The sequence below is a fragment of the Pantherophis guttatus genome, chromosome 2 (assembly GCF_059756535.1).
Source record: "Pantherophis guttatus breed Tessera chromosome 2, ASM5975653v1, whole genome shotgun sequence".
Taxonomy (NCBI): domain Eukaryota; kingdom Metazoa; phylum Chordata; class Lepidosauria; order Squamata; family Colubridae; genus Pantherophis; species Pantherophis guttatus.
Window position 1 is genome coordinate 12,194,553 of NC_142064.1, and position 17,514 is coordinate 12,212,066.

A 17,514-nucleotide genomic window follows, 5' to 3' on the forward strand; every position below is an offset into this window, starting at 1 on the left:
AAAAATAAAACCCCAGGTTTGCTAAGAAGACAGTGGTGGTGACACCATTGCAGTTTCAAGGGGAAAAAACATCACAAAACAAACAAACCCCGATCCACCCCCAGCTTCTGAGTCCAAATGGTCAGGAGCATGACTTCCCCGGTTTTTTTTTTAAAAAAAATTATTTAGAGGTAGAGAAGAAATATCAAGGCAAACGTGCTGAATCTCCTTTCTTCCCCCCAACAGAACAGGGCTCCTGTCAGAAGAGGACTTCAGAAGCGCAAATGAAGCCAGAGAATGCACTCTGTAAATTTCTGAAGCTGAGAGCAAACCAGATTTCGTCAGTGAGGTTTTGGCAACCGAAGGCATTCTGTAACTAGTTTTCATTTCCTGATAAATGAACGGTCCGGTGGGAAAAGCCAGGCCGAGGTTTTTTTTTTTCTTCTTCTTCTTCTTTTGCAATTGTGGAGACACCATTGAAAGACTCCTTGAGGGAGCCAGACTGCCGAGCCAAGCAAGCACCAAGCCGAGAAGGAGGAGGAGGAGGAGGCTTGGAAGGCCCAGAAGATCCCATTAAAGCTCTTACTGAAGAACAATGTGTGCTTTTCACACATGTGACAGCCTTTTAAAAACCCAGAGGGACCGGAGCCCACTTCCTGTATGGCTGCGCTGAGCCGTTGCCGCTTGAAGAAGGTGAATTAGCACCAGCGAGCTTTTTAGCTACGCTTCTTAACTGAGGCATTTTTAAAAAATAATAAACCTCCATACTAGGGAAATCAATTTTGAAAGGTTACCAATAAATAAATAGATAAAATCAACATTTGGGGACGTAAGAAACTTTGGATAGATACATTTTTTTTTTTTAGCCTGCCAAAAAGGCAAACGAAGCTTCCCATTTTGAAAGAGCCAATAGCTAGATTGCATTTTTAGGCATTTTAAAAAACTCTTGTTTTTTTGGAATCTAATGTAGTAAACCACTAAAACCTCACATTCCAGAAATGACCGTGAATGCATCAAATGGTATTGGTCTACCTGTCGCCTGCCCACACATCGTGGTCTCAAAGGAAGAGCATATTAAAAACCAAAAACACTGCCACAAATTCAGGCACTTCATGGCATAGGTCCCTGAGTTTAAACCATTCCATTTATGACAATACCAACAGGTGCATCTGAAAAGAATGCATGTGACACTAACTATGAAAACATGTTTATTTCCTGTCTCACAGCACATATAGGGGTGGCACCACAGCTCAATGGTTAAGACGCTGGGCTTGTCGTCTGGAAAGCTGGCAGCCCAGGTTCGAGACCCAAGCGCCATGAGATGGGATGAGCTCCTGTTACTTGCCTCAGCTCCACTCCGCCTAGCAGTTCGAAAGCATGCAAGCAGATAAATAGGTACCACTTTACTGGGAAGATAACAGTGCTCCATGACATCAGGCTGGTCACATGACTGCGGAAATGTCTTCAGACTGCACTGGCTCAATGGCCTTGAAACAGAGCTGAGTACCACCCTTTTACTAGCGGAGTAAAATCCACAAGGACTCTTCACTTTACATAGCACTTACAATAAAACAGTACATGTAGTCTTCAATTTACAGCCACAGTTGGGACCAGAACTTCTGTTGCTAAGTAATTTGGTCGTTAATTGAGTTGTGACATATTTTATGATTTTTTTTTTGCCACTGCCATTAAGCAAAATCATTGTAGTCATTAAGTGAACTACACAGTTATTAAGTGAATCTGGCTTTTCTCATTGAGAAGCCTCCAGGGAAAGGTCAAAAATGGTCATCAAGTGATTTCAGGATGCTGCAACAATTTTAAATACCTGCCAGTTGACAGTGTCTGAATTTTGTTCATGTAACTGTGAGGATGCAATGGTCATAAGTGAGAGGACCGATTGTAAGTCATTTTTTCCAATGCCGTTGTAACATTGGATGGTTGTTAAACGAATTGTTGTAGGTTGAGGACTATCTATAGTGCAAAGATGGTAAAACATGCTAACAATGATGTCTTCAATAAAATAGCATGCCACTTAACACCACTGTGAAGAACCAGAAGTTAATTGCCACATCAGCAATTATCTTTGCTGATCAATTAATGATTTATTAATGTATTAAATTTCAAATTAACAATTCCTTTGGTTTGCTGTTTGGCTAACAGGTACTAATTAAGAACATATTTCAGCTAGGAAGAAATGTTATAGTTAAGGATCTTGATGTGATGCTGAGCCTTAATTATTTATTAAATTGATTGACATTTATATAGATTTGTATTCCTAAAATACAAACTCTACCGGGGTGAAATCCAGCAGGTTCTGGAGAACCAGTAGCGGAAATTTTGAGCAGTTCGGAGAACCGGCAAATACCACCTCTGGCTGGCCCCAGAGTGGGGTGGGAATGGAGATTTTGCAATATCCTTCCCCCAGGAGTGGGGAGGGAATGGAGATTTTGCAGTATCCTTCCCCTGGAGTGGGATGGGAATGGAGATTTTGCAGTATCCTTCCCCTGCCACGTCTACCAAGCCACACCATGCCCAAATTTCACCACTGGACTCTACCATCTCATCAACAGCTTTATAGACCTAGGAGCATGGCAATTTGAGGGTAATTTGATATAACTAGAAAGGAGCTTACTTTTCTGATTTTAAGGAACAGATCCAGGAAATGAATTTGTTATCTAGCTGAAAAGTCTCTGGGGTCTACAAATTGGAAGAGGACACTGTACATTGGCAGAATCGGTCTAGATCAGGGGCAACTTTAAGACTTGTGAACTTCAACTCCCAGAATTCCTCAGCCAAGAAAGTAAAGCTGGCTGAGGAATTCTGGGAGTTGAAGTCCACAAGTCTTAAAGTTCGAGACCCCTGGTCTAGATTTAAGAATAAATGCAAGGACTGCATTAATTTTATATTGTTATCTATGGTCATTGCATGGATTTTTTTTCTTTTGTCATGTTTAGTTTCTTAATCACTATAATATATTTACGATTCCCTTTTTCGGTGTACGGTATAATCATGATACACCTTTTTCTCTCCATTGGTGATGCAGGGTTTTTGTTTTGTCATTTTGGTACTTTTAAAAGGGCAGCTTTCTCAGGAATTTTATAAGCAGAGGATGACAAACTTAGGCACCCCCTTTCTACATCTCCCCACAAAAGAAGGGTACCCTTTTATTATTATGTCCAGCAACCAAAGAAAAGAATTATTTTGCATATATTCCTTTGGAATCCTTTTGTAAGCTATCTGTGGTCACAGCAGTGGTGAAATCCAATTTTTTTTTACTACTGGTTCTGTGGGCATGGCGTGGCTTGGTGGGCATGGCTTGGTGGGCATGGCAGGGGAAGGATACTGCAAAATCCCCATTCCCTCCCCACTCCTGGGGGAAGGATATTGCAAAATCTCCATTCCCTCCCCTCTCTGGGGAAAGCCAGAGATGGTATTTGCCGGTTCTCCGAACTACTCAACATTTCCGCTACCGGTTTTCCAAACTGTTCAAAATTTTCGCTACCAGTTCTCCAGAACCTGCCAGAACCTGCTGGATTTCACCCCTGGGTCACAGCCATCACAGCATCTTGCAGTTAACAACTTCATATGCTGAAGGAACAATTTCGCAGGCGTTAACCTTGATACCTTACCATTTCATTGGAAGAATTTTGCATTCAGAGATGAATTTTGGGGGGAGAGAGTGCATCAGTGGTGGGTTCCTCCCGGTTCCGCCGAGCCGGTAGCGGTGATGATATGACATTACCGAACCGGTTCTGCCCGCCCCCGCCCCCGCCTCCCCCCACCCCCCATTATTCTTACCTTTTATTTGGCCCCATCCCCAATCTATTGCTGCCTCCTGAGTCCCAGCTGATGGGCTATAAGGAAAAAAACTGTTTAAACTCTTGCCAAGGGCTTCAAAGGGCCGCCCTACAGCTGATCAGTGGTAAAAGGCAGTTTGGTGGTAGACCAGTGCCTCCAAAAACAAATGAGTAGACCGGTGCCTGCAAAAATACATGAGTAGACCGGTGCCTGCAAAAATACATGAGTAGACCGGTGCCTGCAAAAATAAATGGGTAGACCAGTGCCTGCAAAAATACACGAGTAGACCAATGCCTGCAAAAATAAATGGGTAGACTGGTACAGCTCTGCAAGCAGTTTAAAGCCTGGTAGACCATTACCTCTGCTAAATCCTAAAGAATTGTCACATGACCATCAAGCCACGCCCACAAAATAAGCCACACCCACAGAACCAGTAGTAAAAAAATTTAGAACCCACCCCTGGAGTGCATCATATTTTATATCCTTAAAAGCTCTTTGAGCTTGGTGGTTTTCATGTAGACATTACATTACCAAACTAGGTACCATTATGAGTGCACAGATTATGTTACCTAGTTTGGTAATCAAACGTCTCAAGAAAACTACCAAGCTCAGAGAGCACCAAGGATTTCACAGTTTACATCCATTCTGAGAAATAAACAAGTACCGGTAGCCAAAACCAGACTTTTGTTGATATTTTCCTGGTTAACACATTTACTGAAGCACAAAGGGTATGCAACTAAAGCCCACATTATCTGATGTGGGAAAAGCTTGCAGCACAAAGTATTTGCACCTTTTGGCTGTAATAAATTGAAACTGTGACACAAAATTCTGCAAGATTATTTTCAGGGGCTCTCTCTTAAAAACCCTTCTTATAGTAGACCCATGCATGGATTTCTCCAAAGCTATAAAGAACCCAATTATTTGCTTGCATGACTGAGGTGGTATGTAACTTGATTGAATATAAATAAATAAATAGGATATTTCCTAAAGATCAAACTCCTGTTCCTTGGTAACCATTGGGGGCGGCTTAGCTGAAGCTATGCAAAATGCTAAGCAACTAACTCCTCACATTCTTGGATGCAGGACAAAAAAATAAGGTTGTTAAGTTACAAAGAAAAAAATGTTTTATGGAGCGCTCCCTAAAGCGGAAAAGCTGGGCAATTATATTCTGTCACAGAACTCTGTGGCTTGCTTACCGTAAAAATTGGATACGACGTGAATGAGCTTTCGTGGGCAGAAATTCAAGGGATTCTCGCTAATGGCCTTTGCCCATGTTGAGATGGGGAAAGTTGGGTTTACACTCCTTTTTCAACAGGGACCAAAGGGTGCCATTGAAGTATTGAGAGGACTTTTTATAGCTTTAAGGCTAGAAAGGCAAGTAAAATAAATGGAGTCATTCTTTCTTGCATTAGTCAGCATTTCTGACTAATTTCTGCTTTAATTTTAAATTAAAACATTTCTGCTTTAATTTTCTTCCTCCTCACATTCCCCTATCGCTGTCTGATATCTCTTCTCCATAACATAATTTCTCCATCTCCATGGGTCAGCTGGGGAATTCTGGGAGCTGATGTCTGCACAGCTTAAAGTTGTTGAGATGGAGGAATGCTGACATAGATAAATTATGTATTAGATGTTATTACATTATTAGTAATTTGAGGTGGTGAACATGCCTTACTCCTATTTCCCCCCCCCAACATATGAGGTGGGTTGGGTTGAAGTCACCCAGCCAGCTTTCATGCCAAAGGTAAGAAAGTAATGAGCCGAGGTGGCGCAGTGGTTAGAGTGCAGTACTGCAGCTACTTCAGCTGACTGCTAGTTCAGCAGATCAGCGGATCAAATCTCACCGGCTCAAGGTTGACTCAGCCTTCCATCCTTCCGAGGTGGGTAAAATGAGGACCCAGATTGTTGGGGAAAATATGCTATTTAGTATACTGTCTTTGGTGTGAGCCGCCCAGAGTCCTCGGAGAGTAGGCGGCATAGAAATATGACTAATAAAAAAAATAAAGACTAGAACTCATCATCTTTTGGTGTTTGACCCAAAGTCACCTAGCTGGATTTCATGCCTAAGGCGGGACTAGAACTCACAGCCTCCTGGTTTCTAGGCCGGCACCTTAACCGTTATACTGCCGCTATATAATAATAATTAATTATCATGCTTAATGTTTCAATCTAAATAAAATCAGGAATATTGTTTAACTCCAGAACTGGTTGGCAGTTACAATATAAAAGCAAACTCCAGGTGCTTTGAATTCTCTGGTTATTCACAATTTTAAAATAAATTTCCTACAGCCCATCTGGGCGATTTCTGCTTCTCTATAGTTATATTTATTGAAATATGCACTAGAGTATTTTGAGGGCTTATTGATACCTGGGGTGAGGTAAGAGCGCACATCCCGCATTTCAAGCATTAAGAATAATATATAAATAAGATCATTTCAACACATGTGATCTCGCTTGCAGAATTATACAGAGGTTGTGGATGCCATGATAAACACCACTGCTGTTAAATCAAGCAATCCTTTGACCAATCTTAAATGTAACTAGGACCTTATGTGGAAAAATAACTTCTCTTTCTAGCAGCAAAATAAACTAATCCTTGCAATGAATGAGACTTAAAAAAAAAAACTTTTTCAGGACACTTTAAACTTCCCTGATATTTTTAAGTCAAGAAGAGATATTTTATTGGTTATATTGATGGCATTTTCAATTCCAGTACTGTATTTTTTAGACTATAAGACGCTCCGGACTATAAGATGCACATTAGCTTTAGAGGAGGAAAACAAGGGAAAAAAATTCTGCCTTTTCGCCGTGACCCGTTCGCCGCTGTTCTGGCCCGTTCACTATGGCCTGTTTACCACAGCCCCTTCGCTGCCACGGCCCCTTCGCTGCCATGGCCCCTTCACCGCCACCCGTTTGCTGGCGATCGCGGCGATCGCTGGTGAATGGGCGGCAATGATAGGCGGTGGCGGCAATCCCCGCCACCTAGAACAGCTGATTGGTGCCGGACCAACCCCCCTCCCCGCCCCCACTACAATATTCGCTCTATGAGACTCACAGACATTTCCACCCACTTTTTTGAGGGCGGGGGGGAAGTGCATCTTACAGTCCAAGAAATACGGTAATTCATTTTGTCGATATTTCATATAACCACCTGCCAAAATGCAATTGCTTTAATCTTTTTTTACAAAGTTTAGATTTCAGCAATAGGGTGTACTGAGAATTATTACAGTAATAAGGGGTCACTGAGTCCAAACCACATTCGGGTGAAGGAAACCAAATTAAGATTATTTATACCCAATGCTTATCTAGGGTCTGCATTAATATATCCTATGAAGATCTAAGAGTTTTCTCTAGAAGACCAGATGACAGGAATTGAAGTTCATCAGATCTGCCTGCCAGCTACAGCTAAAAAAATAAAAAGAGAAAGATTTCCCCACCACATTGGCCAAAAAAAGAGATTATCAGATGCCCAAAGACAATGTGTAACCAGAAGGGGGAAAAATCCATCTAGTAGCCCTATTCGCATCCTGTCTTGGAATTTAGTCCAGTGTAGACATATCATTCAAGTACAGGTAGTCCTTGACTTCCAACCACAATTGAGCCCAAGATTTATTTTGCTAAGCGAGATATTTTTAAGTGAATCTTGCCCCTTTTTATGATCTTTCTGGCCACATTTGTTAAGTGAATCACTGCAGTTGTTAAGCTAGTAACATCGTTGTAAAATGAAGCTAGGCTCCTCCATTGACTTTGCTTGTCAGAAGGTCGCAAAAGCTGATCACATGATCCTGGGACCCTGCAATCGTCATAAATATGAGCTAATTGCCAAGAGTCTGAATTTTGATCACATGACCATGAGGATGGTACAATGGTTGTTAAGTATGAAAAATAGTCGTAAGTCACTTTTTTCTGTGCCGCTGTACCTTTGAATGGTCACTAAATGAACTGTTGTAAGCCGAGGACTATCTGTATTCACGGATCCGGGAGAACCGATCCAGATTCTTCTTAAAAAAACCATTTCATGAACCCAGCCAACCGAAGCACTAGATGGGTCGTGCCTCTCAAATTAATCTTTCTTTCTGCACATTTAAATCTTAGCCGCCTATTCTCAAGCTTATATTTCAAAATTCAAAACTGTGATTTTCCCCATGGGGAAAAAAAGCAATATTTTTCTGTTCCAGAGCCCCGTAGCTACAATTGCTTGATGATTATAAATGCTTGCTTTCGGAGATTCTCATTTACAGACCCAGGCATTATCCAAAGGAATTGTACAGAACACCCATGCCGTAATATTCATTTTGGGATTAAGAATGTACTAATTCTAAGAGCCTCCTTTGGTTATTCATCCCTGTAGCTAGTTTTGGAGGGGCTTCCCCCCCCCTGAAAATTTAGTGCATTTGTAGTCATCTGCTGGCGGGGTGGGGGTAAAAAGCCAGTATTTTGGACTGCTGGAGGGAAAGAGGATTTGCATACAAATAAAGCGAACAGAGCACAATTTTTCCCTTCCTGTTTGAATTTTAAGGGACGGATTTCAATGCTCTGCTAAGAAAGATTTAACAAACACGAGCTATTATATGCAATGCAGGCATAAATAATAAAGCAACTTACGGGTAGTATGTGGGAAGACAAAGGAATAATTATTACTTTTTTTAAAAAAAAATCCCAGAGCAATGGACAAATAAAATTGGGAAACTCAACAGGGGAAAACCACTGATAAAATAAATGTTTTCTCTTCAAATAGATCAACTGGCAGGAAATTTCTTTTAAAAGCATTCGAAGGTGATCTCTTGAAAGGCTATGTGTATTCCATAAACTTGAACATCGGCTTCTAGTTAGTAAATGTCTGGCATTCAGAACAGGTTAACCCACATATCACCCCAAAAGAGGGGGAGGGCAGCTATCTGCCTAACCTCCACAAAAAATGCTGAGATAACTCTCAGACAGGGTTTCGCTTTCCCGAGTCCCAAATGCTTAATCCAGAGATCCTTTCACCCAAAGGAAGGAAGGGAGGAAGGAAGGGGGAAGGAGAGAGAGAGAGGGAAAAGAGAGAGGAAAGAGAGATACAGGAAAGAGAAAGAGAAAGGCAGAGAAGAGAGAGAGAGAGAGAGGAAGAGAGAGAGAGGGAGAGAAAAAAGAGAGACAGGAGAGAGATAGAGGAAAGAGAAAGAGAGAGGCAAAGAAAAGAGAGGGAGCGGGAGAAAGTGAAAGAGAGAGAGAGAGAGAAAAGAGACAGAAGAGAGAAAGAGAGAGACAGAGAAAAAGGAGGGATGGAGGGGGAGAGAGAGAGAGGGAGAGAAAAAAAGAGAGACAGGAGAGAGATAGAGGAAAGAGAAAGAGAGAGGCAGAGAAAAAAGAGGGAGAGAGAGAGAGAAGAGACAGAAGAGAGAAAGAGAGGCAGAGAACAGAGAGGGAGAGGGAGAAAGTGAAAGAGAGAGAAAAAAAGAGAAAGAGAGGAAAGAGAAAGAGAGAGGCAGAGAAAAGAGAGGGAGAGGGAGAAAGTGAAAGAGAGAGAGAAAGAGAGAGACAGAGACAGAGAAAAAGGAGGGATGGAGGGGGAGAGAGCAAGAGAGGAAGAGAAAAAAACAGACAGGAGAGAGATAGAAGAAAGAGAAAGAGAGAGAGTCAAAATGAAAGAGAGAGAGAAAGAAAAGAGAAAGAGACAGGAGAGAGAAAGAGAGACAGAGAAAAAGGAGGGATGGAGGGAGAGAGAGAGAGGAAGAGAAAAAAGACAGACAGGAGAGAGATAGAAGAAAGAGAGAGTCAAAGTGAAAGAGAGAGAAAGAAAAGAGAAAGAGACAGGAGAGAGAAAGAGAGACAGAGAAAAAGGAGGGATGGAGGGAGAGAGAGAGAGGAAGAGAAAAAAGACAGACAGGAGAGAGATAGAAGAAAGAGAGAGTCAAAGTGAAAGAGAGAGAAAGAAAAGAGAAAGAGACAGGAGAGAGAAAGAGAGACAGAGAAAAAGGAGGGATGGAGGGAGAGAGAGAGAGGAAGAGAAAAAAAGACAGACAGGAGAGAGATAGAAGAAAGAAAAAGAGAGAGAGAGACAAAGTGAAAGAGAGCGAGAGAAAGAAAAGAGAAAGAGACAGGAGAGAGAAAGAGAGGGAAGGAGACTCTGAACTTTGGAAGTGGGAAAAAAAAAGATAACAGAGAAAAGACCCAATGCCTGCTTGGACTAATCCACCAGATCTTTAAGTGCCTCCTTCTCATAATCTTCTGCCATAAAACGGGAACCCTGCAAACGTGGGCCGCCTTGTCTAGGAGAAGGAGACGGCTCTATCTTTGAACGCTGCCGCCTCCCTCGCTCGAGAGACCCAGGCTATTAACGTGGCTTTATCTCCTCCTCCCACAAGGTGAAGGGAACATCTTAAGAGCTGGATATTTCAACACCTGCCGTTTTATCTCCTGGCTCCTGCTGCTATCAACTAAGGCGGTTAATTACCCAGTTTGGACTTCTCCTGCGGGAGGCGGGAGGCCGAAAAAACAGCCGGCAGCCCTTTTAAACTGACAGCTAATTATGTTGCACTTATCTTGAACAGCAGTCAGAGCGAGAGGCTGTCTCGCTTCCCAGTTCTCAAGACCTTGACTTGCCAAATAAATGCCTTTGGCTCTCTGCAAGCTCCCGACAGGCAGGTGGGCTCCTCGACTTACGACCGCAACGGAGCCCAACGTTTCCACGGTAGCCCAGAAAGGTCATAGAAAGTAGGGCAAGACTCACGCGGACGACGTCTCGCTTGGCAGCGGAAATGCTGGGGCTCGACTGCGTAAGTCGAGGGCTACCTTGTGTGCGGTTAGGTATATCTGAACTCGCGGCCTTTCTCGCGACGGTTGTTAAGTGATTCACAGCGGTTGTTAAAAATAGTGAACACAGTTGTTAAGTGACTCTGCTTTCCCCCCGTTGCTTGCTAGGAGGTTGCAAAAGGGGATCACATGGCAACCGTCGTAAACACATGCCAGTTGCCTCGACTTACAACAGTTCATTTAGTGACCGTTCGAAGTTCCAACTGCACTGAAAAAGGGTGACCTCAACACGGGCGCCCCCATGGTCATACGATCAACATTCAGAGCAGTGGTGGGTTTCAAATTTATTTACTACCGGTTCTGTGGGTGTGGCTTGGTGGGCGTGGTATGGCTTGGTGGGTGTGGCTTGGTGGGCGTGGCAGGGGAGGGATACTGTAAAATCTCCATTCCCACCCCACTCCAGGGGAAGGATACTGCAAAATCCCCATTCCCTCCCAATCAGCTGGGACTTGGGTGGCAGAGAATAGATGGGGGCGGGGCCAGTCAGAATTTTCACTACTGGTTCTCCGAACTACTCAAAATTTCCGCTACCTGTTCTCCAGAACTGGTCAGAACCTGTTGAAACTCACCTCTGATTCAGAGCAGTGGTGTGTTGCTCCCGGTTCTGTCCAGTTCTTTAGAACCAGTAGTAAAAGCGGCGGGAGGCTCCGCACACCCGCCCGGACATCATAATTGACGATCTGCACATGCGCAGAAGCGCCCGTGCTCCCGTTGCGAACCGGTAGTGATGGTAAGTAGAACCCACCCCTGATTCAGAGGCTTAGCAACTGACTCATATTTATGACGGCTCAGTGTTTTGGGGGAGGTCATATCACCTTTTGCGACAAGCAATGTCAATGGGGAAGCGAGATTCGCTCAACAACCGTGTTGATAACTTAAGAACTGAGTGATTCACTTAACATCTGTGGCAAGAAAGGTCGTAAAATGCAGGCAAAACTCACTTAACAAACGTCTCACTTAGCAACAGAAATTTTGGGCTTGATTGTGGTTGTAAGTTAAGAACTACCCTTATGTGCGTACTCTGTTAACCCGACAATAAGACACCCCCTGATAATAAGCCCAATCGGGCTTTTGAACGCATGCGCTAAAATAAACCTCCCCCCGAAAAATAAGCCCTCCCCGAAAATATTTAAACGCAGAGCTGAAAATCAGGTAAGACGGCAAGAGGAGCCCCATCTTGCTCCACACGCCCCAAAATAATAAGACCTCCCTGAAAATAAGGCCAAGCGCTTATTTCAGGGTTCAAAAGAATATAAGACAGGGTCTTATTTTTGGGGAAACACGGGTAGGTATATCTGAACTTAAAGGCTCATGGTGGGAAGCAGGGTCTTCTGAAAGATACACAAGAATTTTTTGCAGGATCAAAAACTGCAGCAGTTCCCCTCTTAGGGATCTGTAATGATCCACCATTGAACTGGAATATTCAACAAAACGTAAGAATATCACACACCATATATGTTCAGTGGGAAAGCGAGCGGAGGATCAGACATCCTAAGTATCCTTAGTTACATTTGCAGTATATAAACATTCTCTTCTCAATTATCTAAACAAATGTAAGTCCTTGTTATCTTAACTTACAGTGTGTTCCTGTGTATGATGTTACTCTAAATAGCTGATTTGAACCTCCTGCTTGACCTAAAGGGGCAATTGTTGATTCCAAGGGGTTGTTTTTGGGGTATACGAATAGTCCTCGACTTACAACAGTACCTTTAGTGACTGTTCAAAGTTACAACAGCACTGAAAAAAGGGATCATTTTTCACACTTAAAACCACTGCAGCATCTCCATAGTCATGTGATCAAAATTCAGACGATTGGCAACTGGCATGTACTTATGACGGTTGCAGTGTCCTGGGGTCCTATGATCAAGACCTCCTGTCCTGACAAACGAAGTCAATGGGGTAAGACGGATTCACTTTACAACCCTGTTACTAACTTAAAAACTGCAGTGTGTCAACCCTGAAGTTGGCCTGAGTGAGGCCATTTTCTAGCTTCAGCGTTGCCATACTGGAGATGAGGGTTGGGGGTAGAGATAGAGGGGGTTTGTAGCCAAAACAAAATACTTTCTCTTGGGAACCAAGGACATTTCCACAGGTGGTCGGAGAGAGGCGAAGTGACGTTACCAGGCAACCGGACATGATGATTGGACCATGTGACTGACTGGGGAAGGGGAAAAACTTTTTACTTTTAACTTGGTGAAAACCGCGGGAATATTCAGACCCGGTTTTTCACCAGCCTGTGCCAATATGATATTTCCAATAAATAAGTTCTTTGAGGAATCTACCTGCCTTGGAGTACTATTTATCATGGGAGTATTACTTGGAACCCTGACACGGTGATTCACTTAACAACTGTGGCAAGAAAGTTCGTAAAATGGGGCAAAACTCATTTGACAACTGTCTCACTTAGCAACAGAAATGTTGGGTTCAATTGCGGTCGTAATTGTGGTATTTAATTTTATGAAGGTAGGTAGAGAGTTCCTACGGGATGCGGTGGCTCAGTGGCTAAGCTGCTGAGCTTGTTGATCGAAAGGTCAGCAGTTCAGCAGTTCGAATCCTAGTGCCGCGTAACAGGTGAGCTCCCATTACTTGTCCCAGCTTCTGCCAACCTAGCAGTTCGAAAGCACGTAAAAAAATGCAAGTAAAAAAATAGGGACCACCTTTGATGGGAAGGTAACAGCGTTCCATGCGCCTTTGGCGTTTAGTCATGCCGGCCACATGACTACAGAGACGTCTTCGGACAGCGCTGGCTCTTCGGCTTTGAAATGGAGACGAGCACCACCACCTAGAGTTGGGAATGACTAGCACATATGTGCAAGGGCAACCTTTACCTTTTAGAGAGTTCCTGTGTTTAATTTGGCATGTATCCTAATCTAATGGGGAATGCACCTTTCTCTCATAACAAGCAGCTACCGAGCTTGGAAAATGATTTTTGATTCAGCTCTTCCCTGGAGGTTCAGCTACATGTCTTTTGCACAACAACAGAAGATGGTTGATTTGCCCACAGAAATCGTTTATGTGCAAGGGTAATCTGGCCACAATGGGTTCGCGCTTGAATAATCTTTGGATTAGATTACCTTCATGCTTTCTATTGGTGGCTGTCCTTCAAGTGTCCCAGAAACTTCATTTCTAATCCACGCTTTATGAGCATCATAGCCAGGGTGAGAAGTTTTCTATCAAAATATATTTTACTCTTTATACCGTTTCCGTCTTGCCTTAAAATATTAACAGAATCCACAATGGGCAGAGAATCAGTGTCTTCACTAGCTAATTGATGGTCAAGCTGAAACTAAATTAATCAAGTAAAAACAGCCAACAGGGGAACGTTCCCTTCTCAAACTTCCTCAACTGCCGCCCCCCCCCAAAATAAGTGACCCAGACCTAATCCACATATCAAAGGATAAGGTCTGCAAACACAGAATTAATTAAACTAGATCTCCCAGAGGAACTGCATGTTCAAAAGAACAAACATACGTACACACACACACACAGAAACCTCAAGTGTCACCCTAGAATCAGTGTGTAGACACTTCAAGCTGCCCTTATTAAAAATATCTGCCACTGTACCCCATTTCTCTGCAGCCTGTCCCTAAAAGCAAACTGTTTTGCTTTTAGGAATAAATATTATTTTCTTTCCTCACAGCTGTCTGGATCTCATTTTTATTTATTCTTGTGCAACCCCGGCTCGAGGTGGAACCCCAAATTATTCTTCTGACATCAGGAACAATCATACTCTGCTCATTCTCAATAAACTGCAATCACTGCCTATTTTAGCCCAATTCTGGAGCCCTGGTGGCCCAGCGGTTAGAGTGTGCAATATTGCCGGCAAACTCTGCCCACTGCCAGGACTTCGATCCAGACTGGTTCAAGGTTGACTCAGCCTTCCGTCTTTCCGAGGTTGATAAAATGAGGACCCAGATTGTTGGGGGCAATATGCCAACATTGTAAACTGCCCAGAGAGTGCTGTAAATGTTGTGACCTAGGCTTACTGAGTCATTACAAGACACAATTAGTCCCAAACAAACCTATTTTATTGTAACAGCTGAGAATTATGTTCATTCCCAGCTGAGTCCCAATTAGTTGCAAAACAAGTTCTTTGGAAGAAGTCCTTCAGGATAATCACCAACCTTTTTCTTCTTTGACACCCTGCCAAAGGCCTTACTTGGCAAAGCCCCACGAAATTCAGAAACAAACAAGAGACGCCGACTGGAAACAGAGTTAACAACGTTGCTTTCTTGCAAAAGGCCCCAAGTGCCTTTGTTTCCCTCTTAAGCCTTATGGGAGGGGTCAATCATCTCCTGGCCTTACTCCCAAGTCGTCCCTTTTGCTTTAGCTGCTCTTGCCTTCTGGCAGCTCTGCGCATGCGTGCACTAGGAACAGGCTCCTCCTGTTCCTCTGCCTCTCTGCTGTCCGACTCTGGGGGCTCCGGAGTCTGCGCATCACTCCCAGATGGCCCTGGCCCCATCTCTGCCTCCAACGCAGAGCCCTTATCTGGGCCTTCCCCAGACTCCAGGACTAGCTCATGTTCCTCCCCAGCCTCCTCACTGTCTGACTCTGTTGTCAGCTCCGCAGGCTGCTGGCGGACTACAACAGTAAAGCACTGTGAAGTGGTATATAAATCTAAGACAGTGATGGCGAACCTTTTAGACACCGAGTGCCCAAACTGCGCACAGGGATGCCCGAACTGAAAGTTGTACATGCACAGAGATGCGTGAATATGCGCATGCATGGACATGCACAGACAGCACAAAGGTGTGCATGTGCGGGCATGCATGCATGCATAGCAGAGACCCGAAGACCAGCTGGCCGGCAGGAGGCAGGGCATCCCAACACCGGCAGCGTGGCAAGAGGCAAGATCTTTTTCTTTCGTGAGCTTCTATTTCGTCATTTGCAGGGAAATAGAAGCTCATGAAAGAAACGCCATGGAGACCTGGGGTGATGGTGCACGTGCCAGCAGAGAGGGCTCTGGTGCCACCTCTGGCACACCTCCCATAGGTTCGCCATCATGGGTCTAAGTGCTATTGCTATTGGTAATTCAAATTACTAGGGTTAATTTACAGAGCCCTAAATAGCTGGAGACCCTCTCTCAAAGTCATCTACCTTAAGAATGTTAGCAGATGCAAAATAAAAAAAAACTTTTTGAATTAAAAAAAAAAGAATGTTAGCAGAAAAACCTCTTTTTGGGACTTTGGGTGTATGATGTAAAAACGAGGAAGGGAAGTTTCTCTGTGCAAGAAATTTCAGGAAACTGAAAAACAGAAAGCAGTCTTAAAATTTAGTTTTGCCACACTCACCCGAAGCCTGTCTTTGGGTAGGGCGACAGCTCCTTGTTTGATAATTTCGAGGACCCGTTCCACTGACAGCGCAGCTCCAGGATGGTCGATCCGTGAGCTAAAGAAGCTGATCACCTTGAATGAAATAACAATAACATGATTTAATGAAGCAGTGCCAGGAATCTGTCCGCCACATTAAAAAAATAATAATAATTGAAAATCTGCACAACTGGATTATGGTGATGATTGAGTGGTTTCTTAATGGGAACTCGCTAGCTGAATGTCAGATTAAAACTAAAACCAAATATTTATAAACCAAATGAGCCAGAATTTAAGTATTATTTCAAATCTGCTTCTTATTTGAGAATTGGGATTCAAAAATGTCCACGTATCTGTATAGCAATGGTTTTCATCCTTTTCTTCACTATGCGCTTCCTTTAAATAACTTTTGTGGCCATGGACCCCCAAGACTTAACTCAAGATATAAATCATTCATTCATTCATTCATTCATTCATTCATTCATTCATTCATTCATTCATTCATTCATTCATTCATTTATTGGTTCGATTTATATGCCGCCCTTTCTCCGGAGACTCAGGGCGGCTTACAATGCTTTAAGCAATAGCCTTCATACTTTTGTATATAGTAGGGCTTTTGGCCCCCCCAAGCGGTGTTCTTTTTTATACAAAGTCAGCTTATTGCCCCCACAATCCGGGTCCTCATTTTACCTACCTCGGAAGGATGGAAGGCTGAGTCAACCTTGAGCCTGGTGAGATTTGAACTCGCAGTAATTGCAGGCAGCTGGCAGCTAAGTGCTACTTAACAGCACTTTACTCCACTGCACCACCAAGGCTCCTAACAGAACATAACATAACATTTCTTCAAACTTTTGCTGAGCCTGTGATATCGCCCCCCACCCCCCCGGGTATCCATGGACCATAGGTTGAGAAACACTGCTATATAGCACAGAGACCAGGAAATTAAGTAATAAATACCCACAATGACCCCCAGAAAAATCTTACCATTATGTACCTTCTACTGCCTTAGTCATTTAGTGCATGCTAGCACCGTATACCGGTTTCTTAAAATAATTACTTTGCCACAAAATGACTTTTATGGGAGTTGTTGCGGGGGGAAGGATGTCAAGCCTCCAAATGTTGGTCAGTAGAAAACACCACACTCACAACAAGGAAAGTTCCTGTCAGGGCCACACATGAAAGTCTAATTAAACTGATTTATCAGTTTAATTTAAGCATCTATCTGAAATGGTATAGGGCCGTGAGGGCGAACCTATGGCACACGTGCCACAGGTGGCACGTGGAGCCATATCTGTGGGCACGTGAGGGTTGCCCTAACTCAGATCCAGCGCACATGCATGCGCCGGCCAGCCTATTTTTGGGCCTTCTGGGCCCACCAGAAGTCGGGAAACGGGCCACTTCTGGCCTCCAGAGGGCTCTGGGGGTGGGGGTGGAAGGCCGTTTTTGCCCTCCCCAGGCTCCAAGAAAGCCTCAAGAGACTGGGGACGGAGAAAAACAGGCCTTCCGGGCCCACCGGAAGTCGGGAAACGGGCCGTTTCTGGCTTCCGGAGGGCTCCGGGGGTGGGTGGGGAAGGCTGTTTTCACCCTCCCCAGGCTCCAAGAAAGCCTCAAGAGACTGGGGACGGAGAAAAAC

General features: G+C 43.8%; 1 protein-coding gene across 6 annotated transcripts in view; it reads right to left on the bottom strand.

Annotated features, from left to right (window-relative positions):
- Nucleotides 1–17,514, bottom strand: part of DYM (dymeclin) — a 279,747-nt gene that overhangs the window by 35,860 nt on the left and 226,373 nt on the right. For all 6 annotated transcript variants that reach the window (XM_087885550.1, XM_034401768.3, XM_034401769.3 and 3 more), the window contains one exon: nt 15,864–15,977. In XM_087885550.1, coding sequence (XP_087741676.1) covers nt 15,864–15,977 — 114 coding nt within the window. The remainder of the gene's footprint in view (nt 1–15,863; nt 15,978–17,514) is intronic.